This window comes from Polypterus senegalus, chromosome 11 (assembly GCF_016835505.1).
Source record: "Polypterus senegalus isolate Bchr_013 chromosome 11, ASM1683550v1, whole genome shotgun sequence".
In the NCBI taxonomy this organism is placed as follows: domain Eukaryota; kingdom Metazoa; phylum Chordata; class Cladistia; order Polypteriformes; family Polypteridae; genus Polypterus; species Polypterus senegalus.
Genome location: NC_053164.1, coordinates 116,750,231 through 116,777,567, shown reverse-complemented (window position 1 = coordinate 116,777,567; position 27,337 = coordinate 116,750,231). Strand labels below are relative to the sequence as shown.

The 27,337-nt window shown below is 40.2% G+C and overlaps 1 protein-coding gene across 1 annotated transcript in view; it reads left to right on the top strand.

The window, feature by feature from the left end:
* The window catches only part of si:dkey-220o5.5 (actin filament-associated protein 1-like 2), a 162,834-nt gene that overhangs the window by 14,178 nt on the left and 121,319 nt on the right, over nt 1-27,337 (top strand). The window contains exon 2 of the mRNA XM_039769561.1: nt 22,182-22,310. Coding sequence (XP_039625495.1) covers nt 22,182-22,310 — 129 coding nt within the window. The remainder of the gene's footprint in view (nt 1-22,181; nt 22,311-27,337) is intronic.

Sequence of the window (27,337 nt, the reverse complement as noted above, 5' to 3'; positions counted from 1 at the left end):
TGTCGAATAAGCGGTTGCTCACGGAGTCCCAAATGAGGCACATTACCTGCATTGTGAGGGAGTGTCAGTTACGGCAGTATGGCTGTAAGAAAATTTAATAAGGTCACGCCCTCGACCGGAAGTGGTTGCCTTTTCACGACAGACTTTTCTTTCCACCATATTGGTTTTTCTTCAGCATGTTTGTTTGTTTATTGTTTCAGTTGTTTTTTTTACGTTAAATAAATATAAAATAGAGAGCAAAATGGACAAGGCAGTGTGTACGCAGGAACTTAACCTCATCAAACAATGGTGCAGAGGAGAACACCCGAGCTGACATCAACGCATCAAGCCAAACCGTTGCTTCTGACCCGAGCTCACACATTGCAGACGACCCATCTGCGGGCACCACAACAACCTTTCAGCCAACGGGCTCAGTCGCCACGTGCAGTAACCTCGCAGTACACAGCCATGGCCGCCAAGAGACAAGAATTCCAGCACACCTTTCGGACTATGATGTGGGATACTGTCCTTCCAGAGCTAACGCACCCTCTATCGCATGTTCTAAGCAAAGCGAATGTAGCAAACCGAGAAGTGCCATTAGCACACTTGAAAGCGTGAAAGTACTGATCAGTAAAATCAGATCACAGCAGCAATAAATCCAGTGTACGTAGAGCTTTAAGTTGAGTCTCCGTTTCCCTTTGAAACTCACAATCAGCAATAGTAAGTGAGGAAAGGAAACGTGCTGAACTGGAGGAGATTAAACGGCAGATAGAGGAGGACGAGTGAGCTGACGAGTTATGCAGCCAGCTTAATAACCAAGCATGCAACGCCAAACAGAGACAATAATGCAAAAGCTTTCTAGACAGCGGCGTCTTAGACAAGCAGAAATGGACTTGCAGGAGGCTTGTTTGATATCGGCCTTTCTTAAACAGAATGAGGATGAAGAATGTTTATCTTTGCGTACTTGTCAGTCTACTGATGTTTTTCTTGGAGTATATGTAGACTCTCAATTGGAAGTATGTTATCCACCAGAATCTGACCATTGCAATGCAAGTGAATAATTACCAATGCACAAGTGGCACCTCCTAATAATCCCTCAAAGGATGCTGGGTGATTCCTACTGCCACTACAGCAAAGTTTATTCAGAGAACGCCATACACTGCACCTAAGGACAGTATGGATTTAAACTACTATATGTCCTTAAGTGACAAGGTGCAGCAGCAGCCTCTGAATGGAGCAGCATCAGCTTTGAACCCAAATACACCCCTTTATGAGGCGGCTCACTTCCCAGATGTCAAAGTAAATAGACCTGATTCAGACAGTAAGAGACCTTATTGTCAACAGCCAGATTTGCAGCAGAAAACCACATCTTCACTGTTTTATCATCCAGTGCACACAGCACCAAGTACAGCATCTGTGTATTTTCCTGCAGCAAATATGATGGATTTATTAATTGCCTCATCTCATGGCATTCCAAAGCCAACCCTGCCTTACTTTGAGAGTGGTAAGGAAAGTGACTTTTCTCTTCTTATGATGGCACTTGACAGTCTTATTAATAATCATACACACTTTACTGAACAGTATAAGTATCAAGTGTTACTTGGACAGCTTAAACTACCAAGTGAATACAAATTATCCAAAGCATGTATGCATGATGCAAACCTATACACCACAGCAGTAAGAGCTTTAAAGGATAAGTATGGTTACCCTCGTCAACTTGTCCGGAGTGAAATCGGAGTGCTGCTGAATACACCTCCTATTAAAATAGGAGATGCTGAGGCATTTGATGAATTTGCTCTCTCAGTCCACTCACTTGTTGGGATGTTGAAATGCATGAAGGAAATAATAAAAAGTGGCTCACATGTCGATCGTCTTCTCTGAAAACTACCTCCTAGTTTTTGAGATGGATTTGTGGAGTACTGCATAACACAAGGCGTATTGACCGGAAATGCTGACACAACTTATACGCTGTAGGATCTCTTCATCTGGTTACAGACCAAGTCACGAGCAAAACGTATCTCAGAACAAGTTGTTCTTCTTTACCAAGGTGAGGTCATGAAGTCAGAGAAAAAAACACCACCCTCTTGCATCAAGAAGAAAGAAAACCCCACCTCAGTGCATTATTGTGCTGAAGCAGAACCAGCTGAATCAGCAACATACCTTATACAGACAAAAGGTAAATCAAAGTCTATGCCATACTGCCATTACTGCTATTGTAACGTACATTACCATAATAGCTGTTAAGCACTGATCGGGTTTTAAAATGGATTAAAGACAATAACCGCTGTTGGAAATGTGCACGTTCACATAAGCCTGAAGTTTGCAATTTAAAGAAGCCATGCAGCTCTTGTAAGGAGCTTCACTTGACCATACTACATGAAACAATTACTAACTCGAAGCAGAGTGTCCTAATGGCAGTTGTTGAAGCCAGAAATGATATATTTTGATCAGCAACCAAGACTACATAATGTCATGGTAAAGGTTGTAAAAAGTGCTACTCCACAATGCTGGACAATGCATTGAGGCCTTTGCTAAACTAGACGATGGTTCAGAGAGAAAAATTATCTTGCCTTCAGCTGTACAGAGTCTTAAGTTGGAGCAGAGAGCAGAGGCACGGACCCTTAGAATAGTGAGACAGGACCTTCTACAGGTGAATGGCACATCAGTCACTTTTGATATCTCTTCTATAGCAGAGCCTTATAAGAATGCAAGATCACACAGGCATTTACTGCAAACTGCCTTGGGTTCTCAGAATATTCCTTCCCAATTTCCCAGCTTCAGAAGCGTTACCCCCACCTACAGGGCCTTCCATTGCCAGAAATCAATAAAGTCCATCCCTTGCTTCTCATTAGTTCAGACTTTCCGCATTTGATTGTGCCAAGCCACCCAGTGATACAGGGACCACAAGGCACACCATTAGCCATACATACTAACTTAGGCTGGACTTTACAAGGTCCCACAGGTCTGCAGAAATTGCAGATAAATGACCACTCATGCATGTTGACATCCATTAGTGCACCAGTATCTGTGATTATGTGTAATATAGAGTTTCAATGTCAGATGGACAAACTTCCCTACACGAATGAGAAACATGCTACTCGATCAAAATTGGATATACCAGCTGTAGAGCTGTTGCAAGCAAAACCCATGAAAGTGAGTAGTGAAGAAGTGCAACGCTATGCAACCCCGTTACTGCATAAGAATGATGGGACCCAATTTTATGCCATAAAAGAGGCAATACTACCTAACCTACAAAGCACTGAACATCATCTTTCTAGATACCAAGAACTAGCTAATATTTATAACCATCAAAACCAGCAGCTGATGGATTCTGGGAATGTAAAAGTTGCAACTCAAGCAGAAAATGAAGCCACTCAGGTTCCTAAGGTCTCTCCTATACCTGGAACATTGTCCACATCAGTATCTTCGTATCTGACCACTCACAAAATCGACCCACAACCACAGACTAAAGCTTTGGACCCAATGTAGATATTGCTATCCTTAAACTTTGATCAGATACCAACATCCTCGCCATTTCCTACTGAATCACAGGCAAAACTGTTTGAGGCTGTTCCCAACAAAACATTCAACAGTAGTGGAATTAATGTCCACATTTTAGTTCCATTCCAGTCAATGCAGACAGTGTTCAAAATGAATGCCCCTATACCTCCAGCTAATGAGACAGAAGCACTGAAACAGTCCATTCAGTACCGAAGCAGTTACAAGCAGAGTTTTCCCAGCCAGGCAGATAACCAGGTGGAATATCCAGAACTACAGCAGGAACAGTTGCAGTCAGTAATCAACACTTTCCACAACCAGGATCAATCTATCCCAGCAGCAGGCAGTCATCAGCAGCTTTCCCATCTGCTATTGTCTGACCTCATTCTGCATATTGGTCAAGTATGCCTATGGAGTGATCCCACGACTGTACTTAACTGGACAATTGGGAAAGTCACTTAAACCTTTGATGGGGTCTTAAGTTTGGACAGCCTGTCTTCAGATGAATGGCCGTTGTTATAAATGTAAATGGTCAAGACTGATACAGCTACCTGACTTAACTAATAATGCCAAAGATTGTGAGAATAGTTTAAAGTTTCTTTCTGTTTTCAAATTTTTTGCACAAATTTGGGGGCAGCTGTGTAAGAAAGTTTAATGAGGTCACGCCCTCAACCGGAAATGGTTGCCTGTTTACGACAGACTTTTCTTTCCACCGTATTGGTTTATCTTCAGCGTGTTTGTTTTGTTTCAGTTGTTTTTTTAACATTAAATAAATATAAAATACTGGAATTCACCAGTCATGTAACCGTGACTCCTGCACTCGGCTTTCTGTTAGCTAAACCCTGCGAATTAACGCATTTCCAGAGGTCCCTGACACCCCTCTTTTACAACAGCCATGTGGCGCGTTTCCCTGAGGGTGATCTGGCTTGTAAGATCCTCATTGCTGGGGACCCGTGGCTGGACCAGGCCAAGGGGTCACCCACATAACACCTGACTGCGGCAGATAGAGGGTTATTTCCGGAGGGTGGGACTGGACCATGTGTCTGCCTGGGGGGTTGCCAACCAGGATCCCAAGTTGTTTCATTGTGTAATAGGTGCGGCAACGCACTGTACCAGTGCATGCACCCCAACTTGACTTGACTTGACATTCCATTACAGAGCTTCAAGAAGTGAGACCCATTCCCAGCAGCAGTGACCCTAAGGCAGGTGCCAACCCTCGATAAGATTCTACCCCATTACAGGGTACGCTCACACACACTTGCCCATACTTAGTTAAATTAAAGATGACATACTCACAATTTATATAAATATGAAGAGTAACAAAAGAAGAGGCAAGTAGAAAAGGGGGCACTTGCATACTCCACTCAGATTTAGCTAGGCCAGAAATAGAAACTTTTTAAGATGTACGGCAGCAGTGCTGCTCCATAGCTACTTCATTCCAATCTTTATTTAATATGACATGTTTAATTTTATGAGTGGAAAAAATGTGTATGATTCTTTCTGAAGGTAAATATTACTATGTGTGAGACAGTAATAATATTATCAACCCAACAATAAAGTGTCATTCATCCCTCAGATCACCCAGTTTAGTGTAATTGCTTGGTTGTGAGGAGCCTTAGTCCACTGGGCACAAAGTAGCTATCCGGAATATCAGGCTATTATATTACAAGCTCATACATAACCCACAGGTCTTTTGGGTATAGGAGAACTGTACTACACAGAACAATAAGCCCACATAGACACTGGGAGAACAAGCTCCATATAGGCCATGACTAGGCCAAAATTTGAATCCAGCCTCCTGGAGCTGGGAGGCAGCAGGACTGACAACTGTGTCATCCAGAAGAAAAACATTTGAATGTATTCAACCTCAGCCTACTCTAGTTTTAGGTCAAAGCAAGCCCGTTCCTAAGCTGGCACCACACCTTGGATTTTTATAAACACATCTATGCGCACTCACACCAGGAGAATTTTAATCAACCAACTGGTCTAAAAGCAGCTTGCTGGACTGTGAGAAGAGTCAGGGCTCCCAACAAAACACACATACACCCATAGGCAGAATAAGTAAACCCCAACATGAACTTGAGAACATAATGTCATGTGGACTTTAGGTTGCACTCAAGAACCATCCCTGGGCCCAATTAACTTCTAGAATGGTGTTGGATTAATACTAAAATTTTGATTTTGATACTGATACCAGCTTTCGCACCTCAGTACTAGTACCAGAATGATACTCACGCCAATAATGGATAACTCACCTTCTTCACTTTCACCTGCTTCCTGTTGCTTCGTCCCTCAGCTCAGCTATACTCTACTCAACCTGGAGCTTTGCCCCTTGGAGTTTAGAGAGTGTGGATATACAGATATTGCTTTGAAGATTATGGGGTTGGGATTTCCACTTGGAGTTTCGAGTTTGCTGATATACATGTTTTGAAACACAGTTGGGAAAAGTGTCCCGTTGGAGTGCGCACTTGTATATAATACCTTGCAAAACTATGCTGCAGTACTCGAAGTAACAACAGAAAAGGAAATTCAGTAACAACCACAGGGATCATTACGGGCATGGCAAAAGGTTATATAAACAAGAGAGTAAAACATCCAAAGTCTAAGCATTTGAGGCTTAACTGAAACAAAAGGGGTTCTGGACTTCCCTTATCCATTCCTGATCAGTTTTTTCTTCTAACTTTTGGGCTGTCTTTATTCCTTCTTTCCATTAGTTTCCATTAGTTCCAAGCTTACTGGATCAAAGGAAAAAACATTTCCATGGTCTCGGATGACATCATCAATCTCATGGTATGGGCAGAACTCACCTTAGCAGCACCAGGTGCTGCTGCACATTCCTCTCACCAGATTTGCTGTCCTCCCCAGAACTCTTCGGAGGCGACCCACTAGCAGCCTGGGCAAACTCAAACACAGTAGACAGACAGATTTCCCCTATTGAATATTGGATCTTGAGTGACAATAGTGCCCCCTTTTTGATCAATAATCTTTACAATTGATTATCGAGGAAAATGTGTCAAGTGAAATAATGCAATAAAAGTCCTGTGAAGCACCTTGTTCAAGTATAAATCTATTAACCTTAGCAAAATAAAAGGGGTTTCATGGTATTAACTGCAAGTTCTGATCATTTGCATCTGACTCAGCTAATCATCTGCAACATTACAAGGAATTATTAATCGCTGCTTCGGTGTAAGGCATGTGCAACTCTCATCAGTAAAAGATTTGAGGTTGTGCCAAATGTAATAAGCATGTGAGGACTCATAGTATTATGACCAGTACAGGGAAATTATTATTTAAGCTTTACAGTTCAATAAGTATCTGAATTAGCAATTATTAAAAGATCTTTGCATCTTCATTTTTGCTCCATTCAAGAGATTTAATGATTCCTTTGAAGTAGAACTCCATTTCAGTCTTGTGTGCCCTGCTCTTCTGTCATGTGTTGATTCTTTTTTGTTGAGCTCATCCTCCAATGACCAGTACAGAGCTGGTCAGTAATGTTTCTGTTCTATCTGTAAAGTGTGGGACTCGGTGCTCAGCTTGTAAGAGGTAGTGAAGGGCTACCACCAAGATGGTATAATCCAGTAGAACAGCACCTTAGAAAAAGAAGAAAGCCACACTGGCACCAGGTACCATGTATGGCAGTGTGGAGATGTAAGGTCTGCTAATGAGTTGTTAACAAATGCCTTGATAGAGAAGCATGCAGAGGGCACCAGAATTATCCAATTCTTTCCAGGACTGTTGAGACAGGCAAGCTAGGGAGGGCATCCCACAGTAGGCAGCCCATGTCCAAAAGCTCTAGCAGCCTGAAAATTTGAAACCCAGACCTGGGAAGAAATGCCAGATTGGCAACACCTCATGGCAGAGGTTGCACGGTCTCAAAGGGTGTTTATTGACTAACAGTGGAAACAAAGTTCTGGCCATTTTAAGCTTGAAGTGTTCAAAAACACCAAGGACTGCTACTGGGAGTTCTAGCCTAATGTCCCTGGAACAAGCAGAAATGCTTCTAAGTCTTGGTCATAAGTGACCCCAGAATGGAGTTAAAGCTGTTTTTTTTTTTTGTGGCAGTGATACATGCTTTTAAATTATGGAAGGTAGAGAGACCCGGGTTTTGAGAGAGTATCGGAGAGACGAGGTGAAAAGGGTAGTCATCTGGAATGTCACTGTCATGGACAAGAGAGCAAGCCACTTAATTGCATGGAAAAGTTCTTTACCCGTATAGTAAGACCCTGATAGGCAGTAGATTTATTGTTTTACCTGTCTTTAATTATGCTTCTTGCTTTTTTTGCATTCTTCTCTTTAATGTTTTTAATAGATATTCTAATTTTGCCTCTCTTTATCCTTCTTGGTTTTTTCTGGGTTCGGCAGGAGAAACAAAGTCCCGCACTTATTGCTGGTACTTTATACATGGTCTTTCACTGCCAACTGTCATGCCGATGTCTTCATATGCACATTAAAGTCACATTGTGGGGAGTCCAGCCTTTTAAATTAAAGACATGTAATTTCTGCATGTCGATCAAAACGACATGTCCTTTTTAGTGATTTTCATGCATTAAATTTTGAGCACATAATTCAGATGTGAGATGGTAGGAGACATTACTGATGATGATACTACTCATTTCATTACTGTCGGTCAGCCAGTCAACACGTAAGTTAGAAGCCAAGTCTTGTTCTTGTCAAGGTAACTGTGTATCCTTTCAGTTTTAGGGTCCTGCCCATTTTTTATAATTGACGATTTAATTCATAGCCCTCTATACTTGATTGATTATTAAGTTCAATAAAGTAATTAAAGTAAACTGTAAACTCAGAGTTAAAGATTCAAAGGACTTACAGTTCTTTTTCCTTTCACATAGCACTAATCTTAACACTGTCAGTGTTGTCAAAGGCCCAAAGCAATGTGTCACTCATGGTCATAAGGCAGAGGCGTTTCTTCAGACTGGTGGTTCTTTTGAAGGAGACTGAAGTGGGAGTACCAGAGGCCAGAGAGGTAGATAGATCAAGCCAGTTTGGCAACTACATCAAAATTGTGGGGGAAGCAGACAAAGACATGAGTTGCCCAGTGTTGCAATCCTGTGACCTGAAGGTGCACATCTTTTTAAAGTAGAAAATAATAGCCAGGAGAAGAATAATTAGTTAAGGATAAAGCTAAGGTGTAGTCATGAGACAGGAATAATTTTGGAACTTGGAAAAGCATAGAACTAAATCCTGATTGTCAGTGCCCAACACACAAAAGAATTTTTGCTGTCAAAACAGAACAAAGCAAACTCAAAACGACAGCTGGAATTCTTAAGCCCTCACAATTCACAAGAAGTAAACTGCTTTGCAAACAATTTTCAGGTCAGATCCGAACCAAGCACATCAATATGTTTTACAAATTCAGGCACCGTGACATCTGATGCAGCCAGTGTAAACACATGAGCGGCGACAGTGCCCGTCAATGGTAAACAAAATAGCTGGGCCCATGAAAGCAACAAAAGCCCACAATGGCTTTGCAGTTGTGGCCGTAATGATACAAATATTCAAAATCCTGAAATACAAACTGTCATGTACAAAATTCAGTAAACAGTTGTGCCCACCAGGGGCATGGCAGCACCCCAAACCCCAGACACAACTTCACAGACACAAGTCCCAGTAAAATAAAACGTTTTATTCACGCAATTTACCTTATACAAAGGATTGCTTCTGAAGTGGCATAAACCAAATATAACACAATTCTTTTCTCTCTTTCTCTCCTTTTACTCCTCCAGACAAGCATTGTCCTCTTCCACCCGACTTTAGCTCGCCTGGATGAGGTCCAGCGGTTCCTTTTATCTTAGACCCGGGAGTACTTCTGGTGCCTGGGCATAGCCTGATGGAAGTACTTCCGGGTCAGTCAGAAGTCCACAAAAAGTAGGGATTGTGAATTACTTAAACTCCATGGAAGTCAACAGTGCTGCCCCATAGGACTACAGGCCCCAGCATGCCCTGCGGGCGTGTGTATGGGAATCCTAAACCAGGGAGACTGCCACCTATTATATTGGGGGATAAAATAATCAGCAATCCTCATCTCCCCTGGTCCTTCTATTGCAGTGGCTTCCCAGGCCAGGTAAGGATCCCTGTTCAACCCTGGCTGGGGTGCGAATCCCTGCATGCTGTCTATTACACAATATCCTAAAATTAGAAAACACAAAATAATGAATCCTGAAGTCTTCAGCTGTGCTCTTCTGTGACTCTCTTTGCTTAGTCTTGTTAGGCACATGTCAGTCATTACACCCTCGACTGGCTACTTAAAAAACATTCAGGAATTTAAAAACAATTGCAGATGATGTGGTTATGACACAAGTGCACTATGCTTATCTAGCTATAAAAAAAGGTTAATTGCGCAAAGCACCATGATGCTCAGAAAAATAATGCGTGGAATCGGTCAATGTGCTTGAAAAGAAGGATTTTATTGTTTTTCCATTTTCCTTGAAATCCTTTCCGTGTGTAATAGTTGAAGTAGATCTGGCTCACTATAGACCTGAAAGACCGTTGAGTGGGTTTAATAGATGGGTGGTGGTATAAATAAAATACAAAGCTCACGCAGAACTTTTTGCAACAGTTTTTTTTGCCACTAATTTTTTAATATGCTCAGGATGACACTCTTCATTTTTCTACATAATCTTTATCGTCTCCAACAGCATTTTCATGTGTCATATGAAACTATTAGTTTTGTTTAGTAGTTTGTGATACAACTGTAGCCCAGCTGTCCCATCCCAGAGAAATAGTTATGGAAAATGAATGTAAGAGATTCTGTGTCCTGGGATGAACCATTAAGTGTATTCACTTTATGACACATATATGCAGAATAATTATTTTGTAGTTATAATATATATTATTCGTAACTGACATAACAAAGTACTGAAATCCACACGTTAGAATTCCAAATGTTCCTATCGTCTGTTTTGTAATCTGAGTGTCCTGCTGAGGTTTGTGGTGGAGTGGGTGTCATGTGGCTCAGGTTGAGTGGCTTTTTAACAAATTGTTTGACTGTGCAAGTGTACAAGTAATAGTCAAAAGTCGGGATAGTCACTTGGACTACAGAAGTTAAGGGAGTTCTCCTTTAGCTCAAATAGCTGTGAAGGCTTGATTTTCACCAATTCTCAGGTAGGACACAACAATCACTAGACAACAATGTGGTGTTTTAGAGAAGAAGCATGCTCAAGTGACTTGAAGTGATGGCTTAGTGTAGGATCTACAGGGTGAGCTAGTAGATCCTCATGAAATACACAGATCAACTATGAGGCCTAATTCTCTTACAATATCCTGGGTCAGACCTCCTATTTTCTCCCTGTGAACCTCCAGTAAAAGACTCCCAGAGGTTTTTACTTATTTAATTCTTTTTTACATATCCACTTTTCATGTTGAGTGTCATGGTAGCCACAGGATGAGTTATTTCTCTAAACCCAGGAATGGTCTGTCCTTCCTTCTGTTGTTTCCCTAATCTACATTAAGCCATCTCAGAAATACAATTCCACAGGGTGTCTTTAGCCGTCTCATTGGTGCAGTTAGTGAAGGAGAGGACCACTGGGCAACCCTAAATAAATGTCCAAACCCCCTAAACCAACTCCTCTGGATGGGCAGGCTCTGAGGCCAAATTCTTTAGGCTATATCATATAACGCACCTTCTCCAGCAATTTTCAGTCTTAGCCTTGATTTACATAATCTTAGTGACTGAAGCAGTTGGTGGCAGGCTCCTGTTAAGCCAGCTGCGTAATGTAACATACCCAGTGACTCACTCCAACAAGTTCATGACTCACTCTGATAAAATTAAACAGGTCAGACTTTTTCTTTAGTTGTAGGGGTCAACGTGTGTATGAGAGCAGACAACCAATGAATGCTTATATTGAAGTGTAATGCATATAATGGAATAAGGAGCACACATGTTTTGGACATCAGAAACAGAAGAGTTGTCATGTTTTTTGTACCATGTTTAATAGACAACACACGTTGCAAGATTTGGGGTTTCAGCCCCGTATACTGTAACCAAAATTCAGACAGTTAGTCAATCACAAAACGTTTAGAAAAGCAAAAGACCATGAGGGGAGAAAGGAGGGACTTTTTATGGAGGCGGACTGGAGATTGATGTGAAGGATGCTGGGTATTCGTGGTGGATTCTGGGAAATGAAGTCATCAGGGTCGTCAGAGGGGATAAACAGACCCGGAAGTGCGTGCTTCCTGTAGCCGTCATGGCGTTTGTTTATATCGGTGAGGCCACGGGTTTTCTGAAGGAGGAAGGAAAGAGAAGTTAGTACCCTGTCGTTGACCCCTCGCGGTACGTTTTCCATAGCAACCCGGGTCAGTCCGCCGTTCCCCAAACACTCGTGCGTAACACATGATACAATGGAAAAAGATAAATAAAAGGGTCAAGGTGGTGGCTGAAATCACCATAGCTTTTATCCCTTTGCAGAGTGTTGGCTCCATCAGGCAGCACGTTATTGGGACCAGCATGACTGTGCTGGAAGGTTGGCATATAGTCAGTAAATTAGATAGGTCCACCGATGTTCAGTCATTTAAATTGACATGATCAGCTGTCATCATTAGTGACTGCAGTTTAATATTATCCCACAACATTACTGTCCCGGTATGTGATATTGTCTTTAAGGTCTTCTAATACGATCATGCTGTTCACCCTGTCACAAATGTTGCCCTTGTTACTCACAGCAAAATCATAAATTAGTTGAGTCAGCCATTTCCATTCCAGTGGACAAAACAGAGAAAGTCTTTAAGCCCGTGCTGTAAATAGTAGATGTTAGCAGCTAAGTGACTTTGTCTTTCTTCAGAGGTTTCGTTTTGCCAGCGTGCTTGCATCGCTTGTAGATTAATGGCGGGAGGAAAAGTAAAAGGGATACCATTTTGCCGATGTTAGCGGCAAAGCGACTTTGTCTTTCTTCTGAGGTTTCTATTTTGCAGACATGTTTGCCTTGTTTGTGTATTAATGGCAGGAGAACAAATAAGAGGGATACCGTTTTGGCGATGTTAGCGGCTAATCGACTGTCTTTCTTCTGTGTTATTAGCGGCTAAGCGAGTTTTCTGTATATACAGTATATATATATATATAGTTTATATATATATATATATATATATAAACCCAAACATATACATTTTTAGTATGTGCTGTGTAGTACAGCAAATGGTAAAGTCAAGGTTCAAATGAAATACCCACCACAACATTCAGAGTCAAAGCATACAAAAATGTTTTTGTTAAAATGATTTGAATTAAGAGAGCTAAGGAAGTGAATAGATGGATAGATAAAAATCTGAATCCGTTAAAGCAGTTTAGAGTAGTAAGAACTGGAGTCCATTGGGGACAAGATGGGAAACAATTCAGCATATATAAAATACACAAAAGTGGCCACTGCTATTATTGTAATATTCAGATCGTCAGTACCATTAGGTTCATCTTGATGCACACCGACAGACTGAATGTGGACCTAATGCAGATTCTGGAATTAAGTAGTGCCACTATCTTCTTCTTTCTTGTGATGCCTTTCCCAGTCTTCATACCAGCTTTTGTCTTCAACTGTCTGACTTATCTTCCTGTTTGCCTTCTGGGAATACAAATATCTGTTGAGTTTGAAAAGCAGAACTGTGACCCTGATGGTAACCTGATCTAAAAGTGTGCAACACCAACATGCAGCACAGACACCTCAGTGGACTCCCAGGAGGCAGCAGCATTAGGCCGACATAAAGCGGCAGACCGCTGTGGAATGTTACAGGGATGCGGGCTGTGCAGCTTATTGTTTTAACTGCCAATGGGAAAAAAAATAAACAGAATCACCCTCCCCCCATGTGGAGGAAAGCGAGTGGGCTTCTGAAACATTCCCAAAATGTAAAAAATGTCCTTCAGCTGCATCTTTGTTAATTAATGAATGTAAAAAATTTTTTTTTCTACCACCAAAATGAAGCAGAAGTATTTCATCATGGCATGTGCTTTGAGAAGAAATGAAGCGAGTCTGTGGGGGCTAATGTTAGACCCTACTGGTCCTAAACAAATGGGAATGCCAAGCATTTGTGAAGTGGATGAGCTGCTGTTACCTGTTCAGCTAAGATGTGAAATAACTGACAAGTTGAGTGTTTCAAGATGTATTTCTAGGGCACTCCTGTACATCAGTGCCGATTTGGCAGTCATTTTTTACTCTCCACAAAGTACTTGTTCTTCTTGTGTTGGGTTACAATTTTATACTGTATAATTGACAGCTACAGTTCATCAGGTTTCTGTTATTTATTCCTCCCAATACTTGTTACATATTAGGGCAAAGTCCTGGAATATCATGTTTCTTGAGCTTTTTTGGTGACAATTTTTTCATTTTGCTTTAGAATGCTGTCATAGTTTTATAGTTAGAACTGATGGCCCATAGCCATTGAGACCTGAGCTCCATGCCTTACTAGGTTACTATGTTTGTCCTTATGTGAGTTTTTAGGAGGTACTTCTAACTGAAGATACAGCTTCCTTAAATAACATACTGTACAGTACATGTCTCACATTAGCTTAGTCCAACTCAGGGTCACCATGAGCCTGATTCCTAAACTGGAGAAATTAGGTGCAAGGCAGGAACCAGACCTGAATGAGATGTTCTTCTTTTTTCTTTGGCTGCTCTCATTAAGGGCCACCACAGCGGATCATCTGTTTCCATATTTTCCTGTTCTCTGCATCTTGCTCTGCTACACCCATCACCTTCATGTCCTCCCTCATCACATCCATAAACCTCCTCTTAAGCCTTCCTCTTTATCTCTTACCTGGCACCTTCTCCCAATATACCCAGCACATAATTCTCTGCACAAGTACAAACCAATGGGATCTTGCTTCTCTGGCTTTGTCTCCTCTTTTTTGTCATTGCCACTTTCTCCAACCCATATAACATAGCTGGTCTCACTACCATCTTTTCACTCTGACTGGCACCCGTCTGTCACAAGTCATTCCTGACACTCTTCTCCACCCACTCCACCCTACTTGTACTCTGTTCTTCACAACTCTTTCATACTCACCATTATTCTGTGCTGTTGATCACAAGTATTTAAACTCATCTAACTTTGCCAACACTACTACCTACATCATCAACACTTCTCAGGCCTCCGTCTCATTCACTCACATATATGGAACCAGACCTGGTTGAGATACCAGTTTTTAGGTTTAATGTTTAGGTTTACTGTTGTGTACAGAGCACAGTGAAACTCTTGCTTGCATGTCTCCCTTTGTATAGACCATGAATCACTGTCACTATTCTAAATATTCCCCCATTGGAAGTTTCCACATTTTATTGTTACACATTAATTCACAGTGGATTTAATCTGGCTTTTTTGATACTGATCAGCAGAAAAAGACTCTTTAATGTCATATTGAAAGCAAATTTCTGCAGAGTGGTCAAAATTAATTACAAATATAAAACACAAAATAGTTGATAGTAGAAATATTCACCCTCTTTAACATGACATCCCTAATCATCACTGGTACAGCCAGCGGGTTTTAGAAATCACATCATTAGTGTAATGGAGATCATCTGTCTGGAGTTATGGGATTGGTGGTAGTATAAATGCACCATATCTGGAAGATCCAACTTGTGAGTATGATGGCTTACCCTTCACAATGAAGACAAAAGAACACTCCAGACAACTCTGTGAAAAGGTGATTGAAAAGGTACAAGTCAGAAGATGGAGACAAGTCATTCAATATCCCTTGGAGTCCACTTAAATCAATCATTATAATAAATGTAAAGAGCTTGGAACAGCTGTAAATCTGCCTATAGCAGGGTATCTACAAAAACTAAGTGTTCATGCAAGAAGATTAGTGAGTGAGGACACCAAGAGATCTATGACAACTCTGAAGGAGTCACAAGCTAGAGTGGGCAAAATTGGAGATACTGTACATATAACTGTTGCCCACACATAACATTTGACTGGGAAAGGCACATGAGAAACTCTGAACTGAGCTGTAAGAAGGTTCTGTGGTCTGATGAGAGCAAAATTGAACTTTTTGGCCATCAGATTAAATGTCATTGTAGAACACAGCACATTATCATGAAGGTTCACCGACAAAAGCGCGATAGACATATGCGCCCCGACAAAACCACGACCGACAAATGAGCGCCGACAAACCCGCTAACTGGTTTTCGACAAATGCGCGCCGACAAAATCACCACTACAAAATCATGAGAGAGGCCAACAGAGTGGGACGCCCTTGCTGCAATTCTTCCTACATATGCAGGGCTTGATCTTAAGGACTATCTGCGTGCCGTGCTGATGGCATGCAGCTTCTCATAATATTGACTTCTAAAATAAACATTATTATATATGCTTTAAAGTAGTAATTCATATTTAATGAAACTTTCGCGATTTTGTCGGGGTGATTTTGACGGCGCGTTTTAATTGGCGCTATTTTGTCGGTGCACATATGTCTATCGCGCAAATGACGGGTCACAATCATGGTTACACCATCCACACCACAAAGCATGTTGGTGTCAGAATCATGCTGTGGGGATGCTTCTCTGCAGGAGGCCGTGGAAGGCTTGTGAGGACAGAAGGTAAAATGAATGTGGCAAAATACAGGGAAATCCTGGAGGAAATCCCCGTTCAAAGCAAGCAGACACACATATAAATGAAAATGATTTCAGAGGGTGAAGTAGGGGTCTTATTTCAAAGTCCATACGTGTGAATATGTATTACAATGGAGTAGCTTGTGGGGACCCATTAAGTTTAAACTGGTGTCATCTGTCCAGGGGTGTTTCTAGGACTGCCATGCATGACCTTACATGTATATAATATCAAAGAACAGAGATGGACGGTGTCCCTTTGGGATTCATACACTTTCCTATAATTTTGTAATGTTGATGAGGGGCTATATTATAAATGATGGACATAAAGATCAGGGACTTATTGCTGGTGATAATATATATAATTGAGAAAAAGATCAGTGGCTGGGTACAGTAAATCAGGGGTTTATGCCTCTGAAGTCCCTACTCCCCTCCCCACACCAGACCAGATTACACCACTCTTGCCTGTTCTTCTCTTTTCCTCCCCTTTTACTTCTACTGAAGCAACACCTACACTCATAGCCACAACACCTGGCACCATCACTGGAGCTTTATTGCATGCTTGCTAACCATTGAACTTTGCATGTTCCTTGAACTTTCTGCGTCCATTTCATACCTGAATGTGCATGCCAATTGTGATCATGCTTCCTTTTTCACGTCCAGAACATCATCCCTTCTTCAGCACTGAACTTGTAAATTGTATATTAGCATAAAATTAACAACAAAAGTCAGCTAAGTTTCTTTTTTCAAAAAGCATTTTTGACATTTTAGGGTATTTAGTTTTTCAATTAGGGGCAGTTTAGGCATAAATATTGATATATCGAAATGTCCTTTCTTAGCAGATGCCTAGTGTCCTAGTTGTACCATCTTGCCAAATTTCAGTTTTTAACTTAAGGAGAGATGGTATTTTTGTTGATGAGCGTATGAGTGAGACAGGCACTATATATTTACAGATTATATACAGTATATTTTTGCAAGCATAGAAATTCTTGGACTGGAATAGCTGACTAAGCTGAGGAAGTGAGGAACGGAGGAAACTCCTGCTAGCTTTGCTAGTCTATTATTCAGGTAAAACATGAACTTTATAGGTTTGGTGTAGTCAGACTAAACATTTAAAAGGAAAAATCAAATGTGCACAGTGTCCCACAGTGAGACGAGTTCAATTTACCAAATGTTACATGTTGTCCATCACTTATGAGTTACATCTTGTTAGTTTAGGAATGGAAGAAATAAAGGCTTAGAAAACAGCAACTGAATGTGGAGGGTGGCCAGGGTGAACAATTTTAATGCGGAAACACTTTAAAGGAAGCCAAGGGACCTAGATAGCTAGAACACAAGGACGAGCCGAGTTATGGTCAGACAGTGGGCAAAAAAAAAAAAACCCAAATCTGCTGTGCAGAAATGTCATGAGCCTCAAATCGCCAGTCTGGCCAGTGATGCCAGGTAGGTTCTGGTCAGCCATTTTCCTTAACCTGCAGCAGCCGTATCGTTCAGCTGTCCGTGAAGGCTTTAGCAAGGTTCAGTGCAGGGAAGGAAAGTGGGGAAAAATAAAAAGAAAACAAACAAATATGCCAAATGGTGACATTCCTCCTTTATTTGTGGTTTGGAGCCTCCTTATTAGGCTCTTTGGGTTAATGTGGGAATTGCCTTAAAGTGACTCATTTGAGCAGCTTCAGCTGTTTTCCTCAGCAAATCGCATGAATTATGTTGAAACAATTAAGTACTGTATGAAATCCTTTGCTCTTAATGGTCTGAGAGCTTCATTCAGCACTAGTCCTGCATGGCCTGCTCTTTCAGATTGGGTGTTCCTTTCATAGAGAAATTAAAGCCCATTGAATGTGATAACAAGTGGCTTGTTTTGATACAATATCTCTGCAGCCCTGCCAGAGCAGAAAGGCCTCTTTTTTATGAAATAATGTATACTGCGGTTGGAGGACAGCAGCACAATGCCTCTCTCATGTCCCGTCTCCCACCTCATCCGCCAGCGATCTCTGTTTACCGTGGCAGCCGTCAGGGAGATTTGTATCATGTGTTTCCATAAGCCTAGAATTTGTTACTTGTTGTTTACAGCCTCCTCTCATTTATTTAAGTTTCTGTCTCTTGATCCTTGACATCAAAGCCATAATTCTAAATGTCTTTGCATTTATCACCCTAATTTCAGTCATGTGACAACCCCTTATTTTATTTATGTGGACCTCATTTAATGCCAGACTGTCTCACAACACCTAATCTTCAGCAGTACATGCCCAGTGACACATGCTTGCTTTGAATTTGTTGATTGTGACTAAGATGCCGAATATTAAGTTTTATTACATCCTCAGACCCATTAAGTCCAGTGCAGGAGTGTGGGTGGCCAAAACTTGTCCCAGAAGCATATGAAATAGTGCAGGAACTGACCTTAGATAAGGTGGCACTTCATTGCAGGGCCCACACATGCACACATCCATGGTGGTACTTTAGAACTGAAAGATTAGTATAACATGCATGTATGTATAATGTTGAGGAATACTGGAGAAAAACTAAAGGAGGGTTTGGAACCCAGGGCATTGTATCCATGAGGCAGCAGTTCTTTAGTGTTAGCTTTAGAAATATGCACAATTTGTCAACAGGTAGTTTTTAGTGAATTACTTTTTTAATTGCTAAAACTACCTTACCCGTGAATCATTTTGTAAGGAAAGAGAGCACCATTTTTAAGAAGAGCCTCAAATCAAATTGTTGTTGAATCCCTTAATCAGATTCAAATCTTTGTGATCTAAAGGACATTAGCACACCATGCCTTTCTATCCAAAACTGCTTCTCTGAGTTCCTTCAAGGTCATAGAATCTCAATAAATTCTATCCATCTTAGTCTCTGTCTTCCCTCTCTCGTGTTGCCCTTCTGTTTTCCCCAACAAGAGATTCTTCGCCAAGGAATCCTGTTTTCACATTATGTGGCCATAGTATTTCAAGTCTTCCAATGAGAAGTCTGGTTGTATTTCTTCATGCATTGATTTTTTGTGTCGATTCTTTTGCATTTAGCTTTTGAGATAGTCCAAATCTTCATTACTGGAAACCCTATAACTTTAACAATGAGAACCGTTACTGACAAGGTGATGTCTCTGCTCTTTAACGATTTGTCTAAATTTGCCACAACTATCCTTTCCTAGAAGTAAGTGTCATATGTTTTTGAGGCAGCAAACTCTGCCTACAGAAATCCTCGAGCCAGAGAAAACAAAATCTGTTACAAATCAAATTCATCTGCAGCATTTTCTCGGGTAAATGCATCTTACCTGATGATTTGGATGTAATGGACAATTAAGCATAAAGTATGTCAGCAAAGTATTTGTTTTCAAAAGAGGTTTTATACTGAAATTCAAGACAACAAGTCAAGTAAAATGGTTTTGAACATGATGATTTAACCTGGGCGTTTTTGTTGTAGGTTAATGTGTAAAAGCCATGATAGCAACAGTATAAAACTATATTTTATTCACTGGACATTTATTACAGGTTTATAATTTTTATATAGGGCACATAAAAAGTGTAGTGAAATCCATGCTTGCATTACTAATCAACATGCAACACATCACCACTTTCCAGCCATGAGTAGTGAGTATCACAACTGGCTTTGCAACTTCTGGCTTCTTTACTTGAAGAATCTCAGAATTATTTCTCCTGCTGTCTGCTATGTTTATTCTCTATCAGACTTATTACTGATAAAATGTTACACCCAGAAGTGTACATTTACAGAAAATGGCCTGTTTATCATGGGTGCTTGAGCTTCCCACTCCAAAGGCTTACTAAACTAACAAAGAGAGGCCATCAGAATGGATGCCACTTCTTCATCTCCTCCTCCTCCCTCCCAGTTTCAGCATACATTTGAAAGCTAGCAGTATGACTCAGTGTTGTGCTACACAAGACAAGCTCTGGAGGGCCGCTTTTCTGTCTTCATTAATTATTCTTTTCCAAGAAAAAAGCCATAGCTGGATCTTCTCTGCCAAAGTAATAAAATGCTCAGCAGATGTTTCCCTACGGCCATTACTCTTCTCTGCAGGATAGCCATGCAAAATGATTTTTGTTTTCTATTTTTGCCATTAATACAAAGTGCATGTCTAATGTAAAATGTGTTTGCATCCCATTACTTATTAACTGGGGAGGGCTCACAAGTATCAGATTGGTTGTGAATGAATGCCCTTCGACTCAGGCATCATTTCCAGGCATGTGAGAAACTTTCAGATGGGCATGTATTACATGAGCTTCCTGTATCAGGCTAGTATTTTCTCATCCTGCTTTGCTATTGCAGGGTTATGGAATCCAGTGTTTCCCCTATTGAATTTTGATTAACAGTTTGCATTGTAGTTGTGTAGGGGTCTGTCTTGGTTACAATAGCTAATGTGAGTTGCATTTGATACACTGCTTATCCAGATGTCATGGTGAAGTTGTGTGATGCCAGCCTGGCATTACACAACCTTATAGTGCTGTAGATTTTTAGATTTTCCATGGTCTATATAGAGCACCCATTCAGTGATTTGCCACTTCTGAAGGCACTCAGGAGGAACTGCAAGCCTGTTAAGTGAAACCTTCTTACTTTTTTAAGTGGCATAACTGAACTTCTGAAGCCTCTGATCAAATACACAGATTCTTTGCCATTTTATTTCAATTCATTTGCTTTTTCTTATTCTATACACATTGAATGCCTTGATGTTGGGCATTACTAGCCAGGTTGTTATGAAAACCAACCAAAAGACTAAGCATTTTGTTAAACAAAATACAAATTAGCTTAAAGGAGATTGAGAAAATGAATACTAACATAAAACTACAACCACATTAGAAAACTTTTTATGAGAACAGGGCTTTTGGCCCAACAAAACACAACAATCTTATCCACTTGATTCCTCTGAAATAAAATTAAGTCCAGTGTTGAAGGTGTCTAATGTCCTAGGGCCTCATGCATATCTGGTGTTCCCACCAGAACATGGTGTACAAGTAAAAGTCGAAATGTGAGTATGCACAAAAAAATTCAGATGCACAAAACTGTGCGTAAGCCAACTTCCACGCACTTCCGCTAGACAAATCCTGGTCTGCGTGAAAAGTAACGCTAGTGCATACACCTACTGCCCCACTACGTCTCCTCCCAGAATTACACCTCTTAAATATGCAAATCAATATAAATATTCCCTTGAGTACAACGTTCTGTAAAAAGATAATGGCAAAAGCATAGGGTAAAAAGAAGAATGTCAGCGAATGCCAAGTGCAGGTAATGAAAAACGTACTATTTGTTGGTTTAAGCAGTTGTATAAACAACAAAATGAAGTTGATTGAAAGTTCGCATAGTGCCCAAAATAAAAAAGAAGTTGTCAGATATCAGGTTCGCAGTGAAAAGGTGAGTCGTAGCCTACTGTCTGAGTGTCATATGGAAGCTTATCAGGGTACAGAGAAAAGAAAAAACAAATGGGACACATTGGATAAAAAAGCTCCAAATGTCAGATTATTACATATAAATGGATGTTTCCATTGCCTAAAAGTAAGTAGTGCTCACAGGGTAAGGTGACTGAAAAGCTTTCCTCACACCACTCAGCCTTTGGAGTGAGCATTGCTGTTGTTGACTGTCCCTCCAACAAGCATGATGGTTGTCACCTACCCAGACAGAGTTTGTTTTTAAACATGGCCACAGAGCAAATAATTAGTTATAAATGGGAGGGTACTGTCTGGGAGTAAGAAGACAGTAACTAGATCAAGTGTGTAATTGCTGATGTAGTGATCTTAACACTCTTAAAATATTTTAATAAAAAAGTTAATAAGGATGTTGAGGTCTGTAACACAATGAAAAAACACAAATCAATGAAAGTTGTTAAAACGACAGGTTACATTGGTCAACAGACTTTTACTTTGCCCTTTTTCAGAAAGGTGCTATCTGGTCGGTTCAGTCAATCGACCGCAGAAAGAGAGAAAATTATGGGGCTGTATCAGCCTTTATTAGGTACAGCATACATTTGTTAATCTTCATCAAATATCGCATAGGTCCCCAAAAACAAATGCTAACATAGAAATTGTCAAAAATTCATTCAAGGAAAATAAAACTACACTAAAAAAGACATGACAAGTGAAATGAATGTAGAAATAAACACAAATTTTAAAAACAATAGAAGTAAAATAACTTTGTCTTCTGTTTGTTGTCTGTATGCAGATTTAAACCAGCTCATTTCTGACCTGCAATCCTTTCTTCTGGTGCTGGACCAAGAGAATCTGAGCTTCATTGCACAAGCCAAGAAGAAGTCCATCTCTGAATTGCTGTCCAAACTTCAGGACCCATCCTGTATGTATTTACTTGTGGCTATTTGTTTTTATGCAGCCAAGTGTGGTCAGCTGCATTTTTTAAATGCCCTAAATTATATATATTTTGTTTAGCTGGACGCTTGCATCTAAATGTATTTTTATTTGTGGGAGGAAAGCTGGGATGAAAATAAAAAGGAAGCCAAAAGGTCTCATTGCTTTTCATCATCCTGTTTGATGAAAAGAAAAATAACAAAGAAACATTATGCTTTCTTACGTAGGGCTTTGTTGAATTTCACATGCAACAGCGTCATCAACTGCCATTGCTGGTGCAATTTTCACATATCCAGCTACATTTGAGGAGAAAGAAAGTAACAATGGTCTATATTTATTTATAATTTTAGTCATTCTTATAACTTAATATGTACAATATGTATTATCATGTTTTGTTATTCTGTATAAAGGCTTATTACTTACTGTGCCTTTTCTTTTACACTCACTTGTTGAAAAGAATGATTCCACATTAAATGTCTGTGTTGCAAAAAGTACATGAACCTGTGTTTCCACTGTGCTCCTGGTTGGTACAAGGTTCTCATATCGAAATGCTGCATTTAGTTTGTAACCAAATATAATATTAAATGCCTAATAGTGGACTCATGACATTATCCATTGCAAGAGAAGCCTGCTGATCCTTAGACATTACCCTTGTGTTCTTTGTGATCTCCGAGAATATCGAACACCTTACTGTTGTAGTGTTTTTTGTTGTACAACCACTCCCGATTAGAGTAACAGTGCTGTTGAACTTTCCCCATTTGTACAATCTCTGCTTAACAGTGGATTGCTGAAGTCTTTGCAAATTTTTTTGTAACATTTTCCATCCTAATAATTATCATTAACAATAGAATATTATAACATTAGAAAATTTTTGATGAAAATAGGGCATTCAGCTCAACAAAGTTCGCTAGAATTACCACTTAATTCCTTCAAAATAACATTAAGTCTGGTTTTGAAAGTCCACAAAGTTCTACTGTCTACCACAATACATGGTAACTTATTCCATGGTTCTGTGGTTCTCCCTAAGAAGAAAAAGCTTCCTAACATTTGTGCGCAATTTACTCTTAACAAGTTTCCAACTGTATTTCCATGTTCCTGTTGAAATCCTTTTAAAGTAACAGTTTTGAATCATTGTACTAATTCCGTTCATAATTTTAAACACTGCAATCATGTCTTCTCTTAATCTTCTTTTGCTTAAATTGGAAAGGTTCATCTCTTTTAATCTTTCCTCATAATTTGTTGCCTGCAGTCTTGGAATCAGCCTAGGCTCTCTTCTCTGCTTTTTCTAGTGCTGCTATATTTTTTTGTAGCCTGGAGACAAACACTGCAAACAGGAGTCCAACTTCGGCCTCGCCAGTGCATTATAACACTTAAGCATAACCTGCTTCGACTTGTACCCTACACATCATGCTGTATAACCTAACATTCTGTTAGGCTTCTTAATGGCTTCTGAACACTGTCTAGTGGTTGATAGTGGCAAGTCCATTATGACTCCTAAATCCTCACAAGGTGTACTTTCGATTTTCAGACTTCCCATTGTGTATTCAAACATGATATTATTATTTCCTGCTTGTAATACTTTACATTTACTGACATTAAATTTCATCTGCCACAAATTCAAGCCCAAGATATACTGTCTAAATCCCTCTGTAATGATTTAATGGATTCTAGTTTATCTGCTAATCCACCTATCTTGGTATCATCTGTAAATTTATCCAGCTTGTTGTTTATATTCATATCCAAATCATTTATATATATAATAAAAATAGAAGCCACCCTAGCACTGACCTCTGAGGGACACCTCTCTGAACGTCACCCAATTCTGATAAGGTTCCTCACAGCATTACTCTCTGCTTCCTGTGTTTTTGCCAATTCTGCACCCATCTACACAATACACCCTGATCTTCCATTTCTTTTAATTTAAAGCCCAACCTCTCATGTAAAACCTTATTAAATATTTTTTAAAAATCAAGATAAACAATACTAAATGCTCCATTTTGACAGTATTCTTTTGTTGCTTCCTCATGAATGCCCAGCATGTAAGTAATACATGACCTCTCTTGTCTGAAGTCATGCTGACTGCTAACTAACACTAAGAATCTCTGTGGTCATCTTTTGCCTTATCTGCTATATTTCTCTCTAGCTTCCTTCTCTAATGTTCTTCTTAATGGTTGCCTTAATTCTCACACACTGTACGATTAGCATTAGAGTTATTAATCTTAAATGCCTTATTCAGCTGTTCTTTCCAGCATCTTTTGTTATCTTTTTCTTTAGCCACTGCAGAGTTTTCCTTAATTTCCTACTAATTCAAATTTTAGGTATGTATTTATCTTGCATTAGATGTAAAATGTTTTTAAATCTGTTCCACTCTCCTCAGTTCTCTCCATACCTAAAAGCTTGCCTCAGCTTATCCCTTTTACGCTTTGATGCATCTTTGCTCCATTAAATTTAAAGGTTTTGTCTTTGCATCTGCACTCCTCAAAATATCTGAGAATTGTTTTATATTATGACCAATTTGACCCTAGTGATTTAATCACCTCTACACCCTCAATTCTATACTTACTATCACAAAATACTAAATGTGTGCAATTTTTTCCCCAAGTTAGTGCTTTAAAATGCTATGTTAAAAAAGAGTCACTGATGTCTATAAAATCCTTCTCCTGTATTCTGGTATTTTGTAAGGTTAACTCAGTTAATATTTGGGTAGTTAAAATCTCACATGACTATAATATCCATCCATCCATCCATCCATCCTCTTCCGCTTATCCGAGATTGGGTCACAGGGGCAGCAGCTTGAGCAGATTTGCCCTGACTTCCCTCTCCCCGGCCACTTCTTCTGGCTCTTCTGGGGGAGTCCTGAGGGACATAGTCCCTCCAGCGTGTCCTTGGTCTTCCCCGGGGCCTCCTCCCAGTTGGATGTGCCCGGAACACCTCACCAGGGATGCGTCCAGGAGGCATCCTGATTAAATGCCCAAGCCACCTCATCTCTTGATGCGGAGGAGCAGCGGCTCTACTCTGAGCCCCTCACGGAGCCTGAGCCTCACCCTATCTTTAAGGGAAAGCCCAGACACCCTGCACCCTTGTATTCGCGATCTCGTTCTTTCAGTCACTACCCATAGCTCATGACCATAGGTGAGGGTAGGAACGTAGATCGACTGGTAAATTGAGAGCTTTGCCTTGCGGCTCAGCTCCTTTTTCACCACGACAGACTGATGCAGTGCCTGCATCACTGCGGACACCGCACCGATCCACCTGTCGATCTCACGCTCCACTCTTCCCTCACTTCACTTGGGGCAGGATCTCGCTCCTAACCCTGAGAGAGCACTCCACCCTTTTCCAGCTGAGGACCATGGTCTCGGATTTGGAGGTGCTGATTCCCATCCCAGCCCCTTCACACTCAGCTATGAACCTATCCTGTGAGAGCTGAAGATCACGGCCTGATGAAGCAAACAGGACAACATCATCTGCAAAAAGCAGTGACCCAATCCTGAGTCCACCAAACCGGACCCCCTCAACACCCTGGCTGCACCTAGAAATTCTGTCCATAAAAGTTATAAACAGAATTGGTGACAAAGGGCAGCCCTGGTGGAGTCCAACTCTCACTGGAAATGGGTTCGACTTACTGCCGGCAATGCGGACCAAGTTCTGACACTGGTTATACAGGTATATGACTATAATATCCACCTCAAAACTTACCTTTTGTAATATTAAATAAGATGCACATGGAAATTACTGTCTGCATTGTGTGGTCTATAACACATTCCTAAAATAAAGTCTCTGTTCCTAATACTTTCCAGCCGAGTCTAGACATCCTCACTAAGATGTGGTGCATCATTCAACTAAACAAGACAAGCATTTGAATTTTGTTTGAAATACGTTTCAACCACCCTCCCTTTCATTTTTGTCTTTTCTTCCCTAAAAATATGTAACCATCTAGCTGGTTTCTGTTATTGCTATAATATTATGCTTATACTCAGATACATGCAACTGCAACTCACTTGCTTTATTTTGGATATTTATAGCAATCAAGCAAATAATTTTTAATATGTTACTTATTTTACATTGGCACTTTACCTACTCTATGTACTATAATTGAAGGTGCTACGCATAATATTCATATGAAATTCTAAACCTTGCCTGTCCTAAAAACACTGTCCACCGTTCCCTAGTTCATACTGTCCTCTACTTGCCTACTCATTTGTTAATTTTTATTTTTTATTTTTTGAGGTCCACAGCAATTTCCTTTGATAGGCATTGCATCTTTGGTAGTGAGTACTCAGGTTTATGTTTTTAAATCGGACATGGTCACCCAGATTCACATCTGATTGTCACACAATTGATTAGCACTCCTGTCGCTGATCATCCTTTTTACTGAATTGATAATCCAGAATATCACAAACTTTTATTGACAAAGATATGTATTGATCAATCATTTTTATCAATAATGAATGAAAAACACTTGTGTGTTACTTTATTGTGAACATTAATACACCTGTAAAGTTTGATAAAGACCACCTGTATGAGCTAAAAGACTACTGGAAGAATGTTAAATGGATGAAAATAGAATGTTTTGGGATAAAATGCTATATTAGTGAAAAACAAAACGCTATTTTTCAAAATGTGTAGGATCATGGTTTGGGCCTGTTTTGCTGGCACTGGGCCAGGACAGTTTGCTGTGCTCATTGGGTAGAAAGACAAGGACCAGAAAATTTTATAAAAGAATATCAGGGTATCCGTTTGTGAATTAAATATCAACAGAAGGTGGGTCCTGCAGCAAGACAATGAATGGCCCTGAACACAAAAGTCAGGCTAGTAAAGAATGGTTGAAGCAGAAGAATTTTCCCGTTTTTTTTCACAGCCGAGTAAAAGTCCATACCTTAATCCAACAGAAAGGTCCTGGCAAGACATGAAGCGGGGAAGTCCATGTAAGAAAGCCCACTAACATCACTGAGTTGAAGCGGTTCTGTAAGGAGGATTTGGTCAAAATTCTTCCAAGTCGAGATGTAGGACTGATCA